This window comes from Hevea brasiliensis, chromosome 12, assembly GCF_030052815.1.
Source record: "Hevea brasiliensis isolate MT/VB/25A 57/8 chromosome 12, ASM3005281v1, whole genome shotgun sequence".
Taxonomy (NCBI): Eukaryota; Viridiplantae; Streptophyta; class Magnoliopsida; order Malpighiales; family Euphorbiaceae; genus Hevea; species Hevea brasiliensis.
The window spans coordinates 22,631,055-22,647,222 of NC_079504.1; the positions used below are offsets into that span (position 1 = coordinate 22,631,055).

At 36.9% G+C, this 16,168-nt stretch overlaps 1 protein-coding gene and 1 non-coding gene across 2 annotated transcripts; one reads left to right on the forward strand and one right to left on the reverse strand.

Annotated features, from left to right (window-relative positions):
* Positions 1–1,072: 1,072 nt before the first annotated feature.
* LOC110641113 (cinnamoyl-CoA reductase 1) lies at positions 1,073–14,627 on the reverse strand. Its single transcript, XM_058131265.1, has 7 exons — positions 14,450–14,627; positions 2,847–3,017; positions 2,540–2,709; positions 2,128–2,313; positions 1,829–1,991; positions 1,498–1,693; positions 1,073–1,428 (listed from the first exon to the last, which is right to left on the reverse strand). Exons 2-7 carry the CDS (start codon positions 2,959–2,961, stop codon positions 1,290–1,292), a joined length of 969 nt encoding a protein of 322 aa, XP_057987248.1. The 5' UTR covers positions 2,962–3,017; positions 14,450–14,627; the 3' UTR covers positions 1,073–1,289.
* Positions 11,866–11,973, forward strand: LOC131171592 (small nucleolar RNA R71). Its single transcript, XR_009142252.1, has one exon. It is a non-coding gene; the product is annotated as a small nucleolar RNA R71 (small nucleolar RNA).
* Positions 14,628–16,168: the final 1,541 nt, after the last annotated feature.

A 16,168-nucleotide genomic window follows, 5' to 3' on the forward strand; every position in this document is an offset into this window, starting at 1 on the left:
AAAGGGCTCTGGTTGTGCATTTTGGGCTAGTGGACTCTGGGTGGCCTTTGGTAAGGTTGGGTTTGTGCAGTGGGCTAGGAGATGCGGACTTTTACTATCCTCTATTGTGTGAGAACTGTTGGATTACTCTTCTTGGAAGAAGAAAGATTTTGCGTCTGCCATTCATCCTCTCCGTGTGCTTGGAGCAGCGAGAACATTAAGTGCTCCCTGCTGAGAGTAGCCTATTAGATAAGGAAATCTTAGAAAAAAATCTTCCGTATCAACCCCATGAATACCCAGGGAGGAAAGATATCCTCTGATATGATAAGATGTCTCTTCTGGGGAGAAAAGCTGAGAAGAGCTAAGATTTGAAGGCTTCGAGGGAGGCACACTGCTCAAGGTTTCTTTAGTAGGAAAGTTGTCGATCAACACTTTATTGGTGATATGGGCTCTATCTAGAACTACAACACAAATTTCCGGTGGCGGTGGAAGGTCAACTCTCATCGGTGTGAACACTTGCATGGCTGATGGAGGTTCTTTTTAAGGTAAGGTCACGGTTACGGAATTTGTGGTGTTAGTTTGCTAGGTTATGTTGGGTTGGATAGCCTGTTTAGGACTTGGAGGCATTGGTTCCGGTAAAATAGGTACAACAATCGGCTGGTGTAGGTTAATTTGGTGATCTTGAGGCCTCAGGATTGATGATTTGTGGAGGATGGAAGGAGGGACCTGGTTTTGAGTCACAACTGGTTTCAAAGGAGTGTTGACAGGTGTTTTTGCCTTCAACCATGGGCCATAAGTTGATCTGTTAAAAAATGTTCCTTCTTCTTCATTGTGGTTACCATTTTGAGAGCATGTTCTACTTTGATTGGCCTAGAGTACCGCAACTATAGCAAATGTCAGGCAATTTCTCGTAGCGCAGACTAACCCAATGAAGACTGCCATCAGCTTTGATATTTTGAAACCCAGTCACAAAGGGTTTTTCCAATGGTACTTCCACTCGCAATTTGAGTTAGGGGCAACCAAAATGAACCTCCCAAGGGTTCATCATCCTGACGTTGCAATGATTGCACTCAAGTACATGGAAACTCAAATGTTGACTTCAAAAACATAAATTTTATTTTATCAAACCATATTGAACTATACATCTTATACACATGCTTGGGATTATGAGGGAACGCCGAAACACTCAAAACACCAAGGCAGCATATAACACCGTCCACTGTTCTTTTTTTCTTTAACAAACAGAAGCTTAGCAAATGATACTAGACAACTTTTCCCTCAACAATCACCATAATTTGCAAGCAAGATTTTTACAGAGGTCCTAGGGCGCCACTCTCTTCATAGTTTCTCACAGTATCCACAAGCGTCTCCTCCAATGGCCTGTATTTCCATCCTAAATCTTGCAACTTCCTCGAACTCAGTTTCACTAACATCGCCTCTCCAATAAAACTGTAAACACACAAAGCAATCAGTTGGATAGCATATATTAACTGATTGTAAGATATAATCTCAATATACCTTTTGGGGTAGTTGTAATGAGGATACATCAACTTCAACTTGTCCACCAAGTCTTGAGTTCTAATATCACATGATGAACATATGTATCGATATCTCCCTTCTGCTTCAGGCTTCTCATATACTAGCAAGAGTGATTCTGCTGCATCACGCACATCTACGTAAGGAATGATTCTATTATTTTCTGATTCAGATCCATCTGTTTCCACGCCAAATTGTAATAAAGAAAAAACAAATGACCGAGATATTTACACAAGGAAAAATTAAATTCTTCCAAGAAAATTCTACTGAAGTTATCCATGAATTAAAGGAATAATGACTTTGGAATGAGAACCTCTCAATAGCTTTAGGAGATATAAGCTGCTGGAATTCATGGTTGGCTGCAGCAGTGGGCCTATAGTTAGAGAAGGACAAACCGTAATGATGTTTACATTGCTCTTCTTTGCAAGTTCCCAAGCTTCTTTCTCTGCTGCCGTTTTCGCAAGGAAATACCGGTACTGGAGTTGACAACAAGAATATTAACCTATGATTGACACTGGGAAGTAACCATAAAATTGAAGAAGGGTGCAGCAGATAATGGTTAAGCCAGAAAGAATTTCAGTTCATAAATAGATCTATTAGAAATTTTTACACCTTATTTGCCTCGCAAAATTCCAAGTCAGACCAAGAATACTCATCCGTGACTTTATCCTTGGGCCAATTTGAGTTTAGCAGAACAGCAGCAACAGAGGACACAACAACAACTTTCTTCACTCCAGCCTTGGAGCACGCATTCAGCACATTTCTCGTGCCAGTGACTGCTGGTCCCATTAGTTCTTCCTGCAGAAAGTTATCATAACCCTTTGCCTATAAGCAAAATATCATTTCAATTATTGGAATCAAAGGATAGATGGGTAGCCTAACCATTCCCCCATCTAAAAAGTTGAATATTGGAACCATTATCATTTGATTTTTCTTTTTGACGATTCACGTCAATGGCAGGTTTAGAATGCAACAGTTAAATCTGAGTTGGAAAGGAATTAAATTGAATTCACAGAAATCTTGCCTTGAGAGTAGCTTCACTGGGAGGTGGAAGTGGGCTAGCGACATGGAAAACCCCAGTGCACCCTTCAATGGCAGCACAAAGGCCTTCATAGTCCAGCAAATCTGTCTTGAATAGTTTCAGATTGTCCGCAGCGTTATCCAATTTCTTTAGATGTGCGTTCTTGCTATCACCTTCGGAAGAAGAAGAAAAAGTTAAAAAGAAACCTTTGAAGATTGCGTGGAAGAAATAATCTGCCGAGCAAATCAGAAATTGTGTTTCCAATTTTTAATAAGGAAGCAGTAGTAAAAGAAGAATTAGATTTATTTACTTGGGTCTCTTGCAGTTCCATGCACTATGTAACCCTTCGAAAGAAGAAGCTTCACTAACCATGATGCCAAGTACCCTCCTGCACCCGTCACACATACTTTGTCTTTCTCTGACATCTTTCCCTTGAAAAAACTAGATTCTGAGTTATGGATGCCTCGTGAAAATCAAAGTTCTGAAATGGAGCAGTAAATGAGCATTAAGAGAAGGGAAAGGTGGGGTTGTTGTCTGGAGAGGGTCTGTTGTCAGTTTCCTATTTCTAATGCAAGATTACAGTTGCTCAAAATAATAAATTAAACAACCCGTAGATTGCAGTCGGCAAAAATATATTTCTAATGCTTTAAAAAAATTTAAAGCAAGCATAATATGACTACAGATTACTGTCGCTCAAAATAATAAATTAAACAACCAGTGGTTAGAGTGGGTAAAGACATATTTCTAATGCTTTAAAAAAAAAAATTAAAACAAGCATCTTATGAACAACAAAATAAAACAGAGATCGATGGACACCAACAAGATACTCCTAATCAAATTTAGCTACCAGCAAATTACCAGCCTCGGCTCGATGGGAATTCAGAGATATTTATACCCACACTTGTGGTGCTATACTATTACAACAAAGGAATGCTGATTCAGGAGAAATGAAAATGATTGATTTGCATATGCAGAAGAAAGCGGTTGTAGATGTTAGGTTCTTTAAGAAAATAAGGCGATAACTGCCAGATCAGGAAAGGAACAAGTGCCGCCAAACGAAAAATTGCTAGCTCCTCTAATGGAGGCAAGGGTTATGTTTCTGGGTTCGTATATAGGCTTAGTTAGATAAACAGATGGAGGACCCTTCAATATTTGAGAATCTCCAAGGCCTCATTTCCATGATGCTAGCGAACAGAGTTTCATGTCCTCTTTTTTCTGCAACTGTTGCAGTCGCTAGCCAGCATCTATAGTGCGTATCAGCTACAGCCTACAGTAATGTACCAAAAATTCCATTTTATATTTGGAAACTGCAACTGCTGAAGAAGTCCATGGCTGATGGCTCCATGCCTACCAAATTTTCTTGGCACGAGAATATAAATGTCGCAACTTGGCCCTTGGATCAAGTAAATGAAATACAACCTCTTACAAGTGAAGGGATTTTCTCTCTCTTGTTTTAAGAGGGAAATTTTTTCTCGTTTTTCGTTGCCTTTTCTTGTTGGTTGCGCCGAGGAGTGCTCGGTTGGCTTCCCTACCCTAAAGGCGAGTAGATGAAGAGGTCGTATTTTCTCTCTCCAAACAGGCTTTCCCTTGGGTCGTAAAACTTTCAAGTTTTGGTTTTGTGCAGGGGCGATGAAAGGTGAAGGCAAAGCTTAGTTAACCTGCACTAGTTTCGTTCGATTCTTGGCTAGACGATGGTGTTTCTTTTGTGGAGAGGATGAATGGAAAGGAGTCTATAGGATTTATCATCAAATGGCCGACCTAACGCTAAGACAGACTGAAACATGATGTGTCCCAACCGCAAGTGCACGAGTCGTTCAAGTAGTATAGAAAAAAATATCGTTCCCACGAGGAGTTGTGTTAATGATTGAATTTTTGATGTAAAATAAAATATGTTAAAATTATATTTTAATCAAATTAATAAAAGAAATTTAGGAATTTGAAGCATAAGGTATGAAAATGCAAAACTAAATTCAAACAATGAATAATTTAATAATTCGCAAAATAAAGAAATTGATAATAATGAAAATTAATAAAATGAGATTAAACTAAACACTCAAAAGTAAAATTCCAAGCAATAATTGATGAAAGACGATTCTGGAGTTAAGGGTTCATATTTAAGTCATTTTGGGATTTTCCCTAACTAGCCCAATCCATGAAATTTATGGGTTTAAAGGAGATTAATTCTAAAATCCTTTGAAAACTCTTTCGAGTGAGACAAAGAGTGCCTTAATTAACTTAATCCTACTTTTGTGGAGTTAAAATTAACCAAGACCCATTAGGTTCTTTAATCAATCTATTAAAACCCTCTTAACCCTTAGTCTATTTCTAGATCTAAGTTAATTAAGTCCAATTTCTTGATTAACTATCACTTGGTTTTCTCCTTTCGGTGCTTCAACCAAGGATTAAGAACATAACTTAATGGGGCCCTTCATTAAGCATGTGAATAAGCACACAAGAAATGGATTAAACCTCATAAATTCATTAAATTGGGACTAACCCAGTTCAAATCCACAAAAATAACTAAAATATTACATCCCTTACTCCAGAATCAAAGTAAAACTACTCACTATCCATAATTTTTACAAGAAATTCTGAGTTTATAAGGAAATAAAGCTTTAATCTAAGCTAAGAAACAAGAAACTAAACACTAGAAATGCAGGAAAAATGTAAGAAAAGAAAGAAATCTCCAAATCTGGTTGGAAATGGAGTGGGAGATGATTGTGACTCTTCAGCTGCTGCCTCCCCTATTCCTTTTCTTCCTCTACTTGTTTTTCCCCTTTCTAAAATGGGAAATGGGGCTATTTATAGCATTTTCTGACATAGAGCCCTAAAATGGTGTGTTTTAGGAGGGATTTTCTGAGGGAATCTTCTGCCAGCTCATTAATGAAATCTTTGTGGGACTGCATAAGTGGACTGCATAAGTTATGCAGTTTTCGGCTGTTTCTGGTTCACTTATGCAAAACTGCATGACTTGGCGCATAGGTTATGCACATTTCCGTGAGATTGCATAAGGGAGGCGTGAATCTGCATAAGCTATGCACTCTCCTTATGCACAATTCGGCAGGTGTTGGAACAGTGTTTCTTCTCCTCATGCGGATCTGCATAGCTTATGCGGCAAGTTATGCGCAATTTTGTCAATGCATATTTCCACTTGAAAACTTGTTTTTGACATCTTTGGTTGTAGAAGTTACTCCTCAATGGCAAAATTTATTTTCAGTCCTTCAAAAACACCATTTTTCCTACAAAACAAAGTAAAAATTACAAATTAATCCAAAATTGACAATTATGAAAAACTAACTAAATAACTAATAAAATTAGCTAAAAGTGACTAATAATCAAATAAAATAGCTATGAAATTAAACCTAAATGATTATACAAAATGTATGCATCAAATACCCCCAAACTCAAGCTTTTGCTTGTCCTCAAGCAAACATTAAAGTGTGATGCAATTTTTAGGGGTGCCTTATCCAAAGAGCTATGAAAATCACCTATTAAAGTAACTTAACACACCTTTAGCCATACCAGCAATCCATATACCCATCCTTCAAAATGCAAAGAATCTAATGCTTATCCAAGCTTTCACCGCTTAGCCATCAAGTCAATTATCATTCAAAATCCCCAAACCAACCAATCAAAAGAGAGAGTCATGCTCAAAAGGAATTCTAGGACAATCAATAGTCAAAGTGTCTCTATATGGAATGATGGAATTGAATGAATGAATGAATGAATGAATAGTTTTCCAATCCCATAGGCAAATTCCCTACTCCCATCTCCACTAATGTAGCAAGTACTATCAAGAGATCAAAGGTCTTTTTAGGGATGTAATGGGGCCATGGGGTTCAAAATGAGGCTAAGAAGAAAGATGGGTAAAAAGGATTCAAAGCATGAGAATATTTTCAATCTTGACAACATAAGGTACACTTCTTATTTTATTATATTTTTTTCTTTTTCTCTTTTTTTTATATATGGAGGAGAGAAATACACAAAGAGAATTGTCAAGTGCTAGCATAGTTTACAAAACACATAAAAATGGAGGGACATTTTGATACTTTAAACTTGTATCTTTTGATGATTGTCATTTTCTTTTGATGATTGTCCCTAAAAATGCCACCCCCAAACTCATTTTTTTTAATACTTTGGGTGGATTTCTTTCATTTTGAATGACAATAGTGAAAATCACATATACTAGCACTTTTACAAGATGACAAGCACTTCTTCTCCCTTTTATTGAATTTTTTTCTTTTCTTTTCTTTTTTTCTTTTTTTTTTTATGTACCTAATGTTATAAATAATTATTCTCATGAAAAAGGTTGGAGTGTTTGGTTAATTGGCTAGGTAACAATAAGGATTTCAAGAAAAATTAGGGGTAAAAAGGCTCAAAGGGGTTTGCAAGGGTCAATTTTAATTAGGAAAAGGGCCAAAGGTTTAAAATGAGAAGGTTTAAATCAAAGAATGCCTAATCATCTATCTTTTCAAGTACAAGCTGGTATTTCGCCTCGAAAGGTTTAGAAAATTTGTTCTAGGATTGGTGAGACATCATTTGACTACCTTATATCCAATAACTCCCTCTAAACACTCCAATCTCTAAAGGACTAGTTGGGTGGCTTTTTGGCTAAGAAGATATAGGCAAGGGATAGACACTTCAAAACCTTGCACCTCTTAGGAGACTTTCAATCCATAAGCCCAACTAAAGGTAAGTCAAATCACTCTCATAGGTAGCTTTTCAATACTCAAGGGATTTGGCAAAAGATTTTAATGCATAATGCATGATTCCTAAAAATGAGTAATGCATTAACTAAATGGAGGAAGTCTATTTGTGTGCAATGTGTACAATTTCTAAGTGATGTATAATGTGTGTGTAAATGTGTTATGTATATGTATGTAAGGATGTATATGTAAAATATTTACAATATATGTAAATGGAATGGGATGAGATGCTTCTATACTCAACATGTGAAAATGAAGCAAAAATCAAAATGTGTACCCCCAAACTCAAAATTAGACATTGTCCTCAATGTCTCAAGTAGTGCATTATCAAAACTCAAAGTAAACAGGAATTACCAGGAATTGTGAGATTTAAGAGTTACCTGATATGGAGCAGATGAGAATTCAAGATATAATGGGGATGCATAAGAAGCTGCACAGGTTATGCAGAGTAAAGTGTCATCGGTGCAGTGCATAAGGTGCATGTTACGCATGAGTGGCAATAAGGATCGCAGTGCTATGCGTAACATTTGCATAAGGGTATTCATAGCCTATGCAGTATATTCAAAAGCTGCTGCATGATGATGAGCAAGGGAAAATGTGCAACCACCAGTAGAAGCATGCAAATATATACAGAGTATGGACAAATATGCACAAAGTGAAAGATGCAGAGAAAAGTTAGGGCAAATGCGGCTAAAATAGGAGTGGAGAAGAAGAGAAGAGGTAATGCCGGAATAAATGGACGTGGGGGGAAAAAGGAGTGAACAGGAATATCGGGAGGTGGAGGTGGGAAAAATGGTGCCGAAAACAAATTTGATTTGAACAGGGTTTGTGTAAAAACTGCATAAGTGAAAAGTGAGTTGTGCATAACTTATGCACTCTCTTATGCATGTTTCGGTGGGTGATAAAAAGGTGTGAAAAACTGATTATGCAGGAGTGCATAGCTTATGCACTAACTTATGCAAGTTTCGGCTTGCTTTGGACTTCAGAGAAATAGCTCATGCAAAAGTGCACAAGTCATGCACTGTCCTTATGCACTGTTCGGCAATTTTTGACTTTCAGGGAGAGTGGTCATGCGGAAGTGCATAAGATATGCACTCTGCTTATGCACCTGTCGGCATGTTTTGGTTTTTGGAAAATGTGGTCATGCAGTTGTGCATAAGCTATGCACTCTGCTTATGCACTTTTCGGTGGGTTTTGAAATTTGGGGTTGGTGGTTATGCAGAAGTGCATAAGCTATGCACCCTCCTTATGCAGGTCTCGGCAGATTTTGGTGTTTGGAAAATGTGGTCATGCAGTTGTGCATAAGCTATGCACTCTGCTTATGCACCTCTCGGCAGGTTTTGGAATTTGGGGTTGGTGGTTATGCAGTTTTGCATAAGCTATGCACCCTCTTTATGCAGGTCTCCGCAGATTTTGGTGTTTGGAAAATGTGGTCATGCAGTTGTGCATAAGCTATGCACTCTGCTTATGCACCTCTCGGCAGGTTTTGGAATTTGGGGTTGGTGGTTATGCAGTTGTGCATAAGTCATGCACTCTGCTTATGCACCTCTCGGTAGGTTTTGGATTTCAGAGTTTCTGGTTATGCGGAAGTGCATAAGTCATGCACCCTCCTTATGCAGACTTCGGCAGAGAGAGAAAATGCAGGATTTGAAGTCATACAGTTGTGCATAAGTCATGCACTCACTTATGCAAGGTTTGACAGAGATGAATTTTGACAAAATGAGGCTATGCAGAATTGCATAAGTTATGCACTCTTCTTATGCACTTTGCAATAGAGATGAAAAATGGCAAGAATTGTGGTTATGCAGGATTGCATAAGCTATGCAGTTGCTTATGCACAATTCAACAAGATTGAGATTGCAATGGAAAATGATTTGCAAGTGTGAAAAAATACCCTAGAATGAAGAAATATAATTCTATTAAGCATAAATCATGAGAAATTATCACCAAAAACACATCAATATATACAAAATCCATCAAAATTACATCACACATGCTTGTAAAAGTGAATCTTGCATAAAAGGCATTTGTGACCCATGCCATTTTGACTCAAATTCTGCAAATCAACATTTAGTACATTAAAACTCAATAAAATCTGCATAAAGTTGCATTTATCTACAAATGATGAATTCCCCAAATCATGCCAAGAAAATGCAGCATGTTCATCTTAAATCTCACACCCCAAATAAACTCAAAACTACAAAGATGACCCACTTACCACCATATTAATATTAAAAGCACATATACTTAAAAGTTACACACCCAACCTCACTAAGAACATAAGTAATTTGCTGCAGACACCCTATTTGCTGCAGAATGTCATTTTTCCTCTGCATAAACCAGATAGCAGCCCCTGCATAGGTTAGGCAGCAAAAACCAATCAGTTTTTAGGAGAGTTTAAAGGATAAAATTTTCAAGTTAAGAATCACTCCCCAGCAGTTCACCAGCCTTTCTTCATTGAAATACATCTACAAGGGACAAGATTCAACAATGTCAAAAATTGAATTTGGGGAGATTTAAGATAAAAACAAAAGTAATGTAAATAAAAGTAAATCAACAAAAGCAAAATTAAAGAACTTGGGGTGCCTCCCAAGAGCGCTAATTTATAATCCTTAGCTAGACTCTTTTCATGTTTCATGGTGGCTGAAATTGGAATTTATTGCCTCTGTTTCCAATAGGTTCTTCAATGAATCTATATTTCATTTTCTTTCCATCATATGAGAAGATCCTTGTTGCTTTGTCTAAAAATCCAACCATTTCTTTCTTGACGACCTTTGGTGCATCTTTTTCTTTGAGAGATGGTTGCTTGATTTCACTTTTCTCCACTTGCTCAACTTGAAAGATTGGTGCCATAGGACAAAGTGGATTACTATTCAAATGTTGTGCAAATACAACCTCTTTTGGATTTTCATCATTGATACTCCCTTCATGGATAAGACAACTTTCAAGAGAAGCCTTCGGATAGCTCTTTCTAAAGTGCTCTTTTACTAACTCATCAACTATATCAATTCTCAAACAAGAGTCTACATCTTCATGTTGCTTCTTCTTATCATTGCCAATGTTGAAGACTAAATGATCTTCTCCGACTCTGAGAGTGAGTTTTTCACCTTTCACGTCAATCAAAGCACCAGCTGTAGCTAGGAAAGGCCTCCCCAAAATGATTGGGATATTAGAATCCTCTTCCATGTCCAATATGACAAAGTCAACAGGTATGTAGAATTTCCCAACATTTAGAGGCACATTCTCCAAAATCCCTTCAGGATACTTAATTGATCTGTCAGCTAACTGAAGAGAAATGTGGGTCGGCTTAAGATCTCCCATGTTGAGCTTCTCATAGATAGAGAGGGGCATAAGGCTTACACTAGCCCCTAAATCACATAAAGCTTTTATAGAACATGATTCTCCAATGTGGCATGGAATTGAAAAACTCCCTGGATCCTTGAGCTTTGGAGGAATTTTCCTTTGGAGGATAGCACTGCATTCCTCAGTTAAGGCTACAGTCTCATAATCTTCAAGTCTTCTTTTGTTTGAGAGAATTTCTTTCAAAAACTTAGCATAAGAAGGCATTTGGGAAAGAGCATCAATAAAAGGCACATCTATATATAGCTTCTTTAAAACCCTAAGAACTTCCCAAATTGCTTATCAATCTTGGCTTTTTGAAATCTCTGTGGAAAGGGAAGCTGTGGCTTGTAAGGCTCTGGAGGTATATATTTCTCTTCTTTCTCTCCAACCTCCTCTTTACCTTTTCTTGCACTCCCTTTTTCACTCTTTTGTTTTTCATCTCTCTCAACATCTTTCTCATTTTCTCTCTTCTCAAATTTTTCACTCTTCTCAGTATGCACTATTTTACCACTTCTCAGTGTGATGGCATGACATTGCTCCCTTGGATTTTCTGTTTGACTAGGAAGTTTCCCCATAGATTTGGTACTTGATGAGCGTGCTTGTTGTGCAATCTGATTTTCCAGCATCCTATTGTGTGTTTGTATTTGTTCCAGCCTTGCTTTCATCTCTTCATCACGCTTAGTTTGATTAGCAAGAATTTGTTGTAATAAAGCCTCTGTGGTGGAACTTTGTTCTTACTGTTTTGGTAGAGGTGCAGGATTTGCATTCTTTTGCTGAAAACTAGGTGGTGGTTGCCAAGGTTGTTGGTATTGATGCCCTTGTTGTTGTGGTGGAAAGTTCTGAGTTAAAGCTTGAGTTTGCTGATTCCCCCATGAAAAATTTGGATGATTCCTCCAAGCATATGAAGGATAATCTACTCCACAGCTCATTGTTCCTTCTGCATAAGTAACTTGTTGAGAATTCCCAGAGCATGATGATGAACTGACTAGCATACTTAAATCCTCCATTTTCTTAGCAAGGACATTAGTGAGTGCATCAAATTTGGCATTGATCATGTTGAATGGATCAAGCTCATACATTCCAGCAGCTTGCCTCTTTTGAGTTGGAGCTGGTCCTCTTGGACTACTCCAAAGATGAGTATTCTTTGCTATTTTCTCTAACAACTCATAAGCTTCATCTTCATGCTTAATGATGAATTCCCCTCCAGTTTGAGCATCAATGATTCCTCTGATAGCAGGAGTGACATTTGTGTAAAAATTTTGGTTTATCATCCATTTAGGAATGGCATGATGTGGACATTGTCTCTCCAACTCCTTCCATCTCATCCATGACTCATAAAGAGTCTCATCTTCTCTTGGTCTAAAAGCAATCATTTGATTCCTCAACTCTTGAGTTTTTCCAGGTGGAAAGTATTGGGCAAGAAATGCATCAGTGAGCTGCTCCCAATTTGTAATTGAGTTGTGAGGTAAAGAATCAAGCCAATCCAATGCTCTATCTTTCAAAGAGAATGGAAACAATTTTAGCCTTGCTGCATCATCAGACACTCCTGGTTGCTTTTGCATGTCACAGATCATAACAAACTTCTTAAGATGAGTATGAGGATTTTCTGAAGGATGACCTCCAAATTGAGAATTCTGAATCATTTGTAGTACTCCAAAATCCATCTTATAACTATTTGCATCAATTCTTGGTCTTGCTATACTCTCTCTTAAGTCATCAAAATGAGGAAATGCATGATCCATCATACTTCCCTTAGGCACATTAGCATTTACAACTTCTTCACCATGAGCTGCATTTTCATTGTTTCGATCATTTTCAGCATTACCACCACCAATTCCAACTCTTTCTTCAGCCATTTCTTGTTCAATTTCAGCTGCTCTCAATGCTTCTTTTCTTCTTCTAGTTTCTTTCTTGTTGGCTCTACAAAACTTCTCAATTTCAGTATTAAATAATATGGATGTATTACTTGTGCTTCTAGCTCTTCTCATAAAAGATTAAGAGTACCTAAAAAAAAAAAAAACAAACACAAAATGAAAAGATAACAAAGATAAAACTATAAACAACTAAAATAATCAAGAATTCAATCTTAAACAAACAACTCCCCGGCAATGGCGCCAAAAACTTGATGTGTCCCAACCGCAAGTGCACGAGTCGTTCAAGTAGTATAGAAAAAAATATCGTTCCCACAAGGAGTTGTGTTGATGATTGAATTTTTTATGTAAAATAAAATATGTTAAAATTGTATTTTAATCAAATTAATAAAAGAAATTTAGGAATTTGAAGCATAAGGTATGAAAATGTAAAACTAAATTCAAACAATGACTAATTTAATAATTCGCAAAATAAAGAAATTGATAATAATGAAAATTAATAAAATGAGATTAAACTAAACACTCAAAAGTAAAATTCCAAGCAATAATTGATGAAAGATGATTCTGGAGTTAAGGGTTCATATTTAAGTCATTTTGGGATTTTCCCTAGCTAGCCCAATCCATGAAATTTATGGGTTTAAAGGAGATTAATTCTAAAATCCTTTGAAAACTCTTTCGAGTGAGACAAAGAGTGCCTTAATTAACTTAATCCTACTTTCGTGGAGTTAAAATTAAGCAAGACCCATTAGGTTCTTTAATCAATCTATTAAAACCCTCTTAACCCTTAGTCTATTTCTAGATCTAAGTTAATTAAGTCCAATTTCTTGATTAACTATCACTTAGTTTTCTCCTTTCGGTGCTTCAACCAAGGATTAAGAACATAACTTAATGGGGCCCTTCATTAAGCATGTGAATAAGCACACAAGAAATGGATTAAACCTCATAAATTCATTAAATTGGGACTAACTCAGTTCAAATCCACAAAAATAACTAAAATATTACATCCCTTACTCCAGAATCAAAGTAAAACTACTCACTATCCATAATGTTTACAAGAAATTCTGAGTTTATAAGGAAATTCTGAGTTTAATCTAAGCTAAGAAACAAGAAACTAAACACTAAAAATGCAGGAAAAATGTAAGAAAAGAAAGAAATCTCCAAATCTGGTTGGAAATAGAGTGGGAGATGATTGTGACTCTTCAGCTGCTGCCTCCCCTATTCCTTTTCTTCCTCTACTTGTTTTTCCCCTTTCTAAAATGGGAAATGGAGCTATTTATAGCATTTTCTGACATGGAGCCCTAAAATGGTGTGTTTTAGGAGGGATTTTCTGAGGGAATCTTCTGCCAGCTCATTAATGAAATCTTTGTGGGATCAGATAAGTGGATCGCATAAGTTATGCATCCTTATGCGATTTTCAAGCTGGTTCACTTATGCAAAACTGCATGACTTGGCGCATAGGTTATGCACATTTCCGTGAGATTGCATAAGGGAGGCGTGAATCTGCATAAGCTATGCACTCTCTTTATGCACAATTCGGCAGGTGTTGGAACAATGTTTCTTCTCCTCATGCGGATCTGCATAGCTTATGCGGCAAGTTATGCGCAATTTTGTCAATGCATATTTCCACTTGAAAACTTGTTTTTGACATCTTTGGCTGTAGAAGTCACTCCTCAATGGCAAAATTTCTTTTCAGTCCTTCAAAAACACCATTTTTCCTACAAAACAAAGTAAAAATTACAAATTAATCCAAAATTGACAATTATGAAAAACTAACTAAATAACTAATGAAATTAGCTAAAAGTGACTAATAATCAAATAAAATGGCTATGAAATTAAACCTGAATGATTATGCAAAATGTATGCATCAAAACACCACCTCTACGTTTTCAATCCACCCTCTCCTTCGGGAATGCTACGGACGGCTGGCTCTGGTGGTTTAGGTTCAGTTATGACTGAGTTTAATTGATCTTGTGCTTCAGAGTTTTGCAGTTTACCTTTGATGCTTCTAATCCTTCTCTCCCAATCACTGCACCAGCTCCGACTTAGGGTTGTCCGGCATTGCTGCTTTGCGGTTATGGCGGTTTTTGTTATTCCCTTATGCAGTAGGGTGTTCGGTGATTTCGCCAGGTTGTTTGTGATTTTCCTAGGACCTGGCTCTATGGGTTTGAGTTGTTGTACAGAAACTGATTTGATGGGCTTTTGCCCACTATTTATTTGTTAATGAAATGAATTGAAAAAAAAAAAAAAAAACCACCTCGTATAAGTGTTAGCAGGAAAATGTAATATTGATATCCAATAGTAATGGATGGCAATTTGCACATAACAGCTTTTTACTAAATTTTTACTGATTAATTTAATAAAATAATCTTATTCATTCTAATTTAATTATTAATATAATAATTATATATTTCGACTTAGGAATGTATAATTGATGGAATTATTTAATAGTTTATTTAATTAAATATCAATTCAAATTTAATAACTTTCTTTTATGATATCGAATTAAATCAAAATCATCAATCAATTAATGATTGAACTTCAAATCTAAGGAATCAATTTTTACAATAAAAAAAAAGATTTCTGCCTGAAAATTTGTCAAGATTATAAATTTTGACTATTTATTAAGTAGGCAAACATCAATAATCAATGGTTACGGCTTCATTTGCCACGATGCCAAAGTTGTCCTTGTGTGCTGTGTTATATTAGCAAAAGACTAAAAGCTATCTATAAAGGATAGGTTGATTATATGTTTCGAAAAAAGAATAATAATAAGTACAACAATCACACGTTCAGGAAGCATTTGTTGTCCATATAATTAAGTTGAAGCAAGTTAGATCCAAGAAATTCTTGCCTCAAGATTAGACAAATATGAGCAAGATTTGGAAGAGGACATGCAACATAGACAACACCTATGCACCCTGAAATGGCAGCACAACGAGCTTCATAGCCCAGCAAGTCTGTCTGTCGTGAAGAGTAGCAAGTTCTCTAGGCTTTTTTTATGTTCTTCATGTCACGACCCAACCTATGGGCCGGACCGACACTAGGACCTGGGCCAGCCTAAAGCCCCCGAGGCCCGTAGTAAGCCTAACTGTTCATTAACCCAACTCTAAGGCCCATTTGGGCCCAATTTCAAGAAAACAAACGGACAGAGCCCAGCCATATAATGGACTTACCAACGGGGAGTTTTCGACTCACCCGACCTGTAAACACAATATATAGTCAATTGGGGAGCTCAACTCACCCTCCACATACTCATCAACATAATAATAAATGGGAGCTCAGCTCCCTCATCCAATCCATCAAAACAGACATAGAATATTAAGTTTACAGGTCCCAAAATAATAATTTAGTTTACAGACCCAAATCAAATAAATATTTCTAACACATGCGGAAATTCTAAGATTTAACCAGTTTACACAAACATTAATAATTGACCTGCGAGGGAGAAAGCAGGTTAACCTCAAAGAAAATATCCTCCTGTGGCCTGTAAAAATTTTTGAACAGGAGTGAGCGTTCGACTCAGAGAGTAAAATATCAATTTTAACCATAATCCCTATAACTATCTAAAACTAATGCACCCTGTAGAATGAAATGCAACATCAGCAATAAATTCACATCATAGCATCAAAAAGGTAATTTGGAGCACTCACACACCCTATAGTATCAATCATAACATATGGGAGCTGATCCCCTATACAGCTCTCTTAAATCCA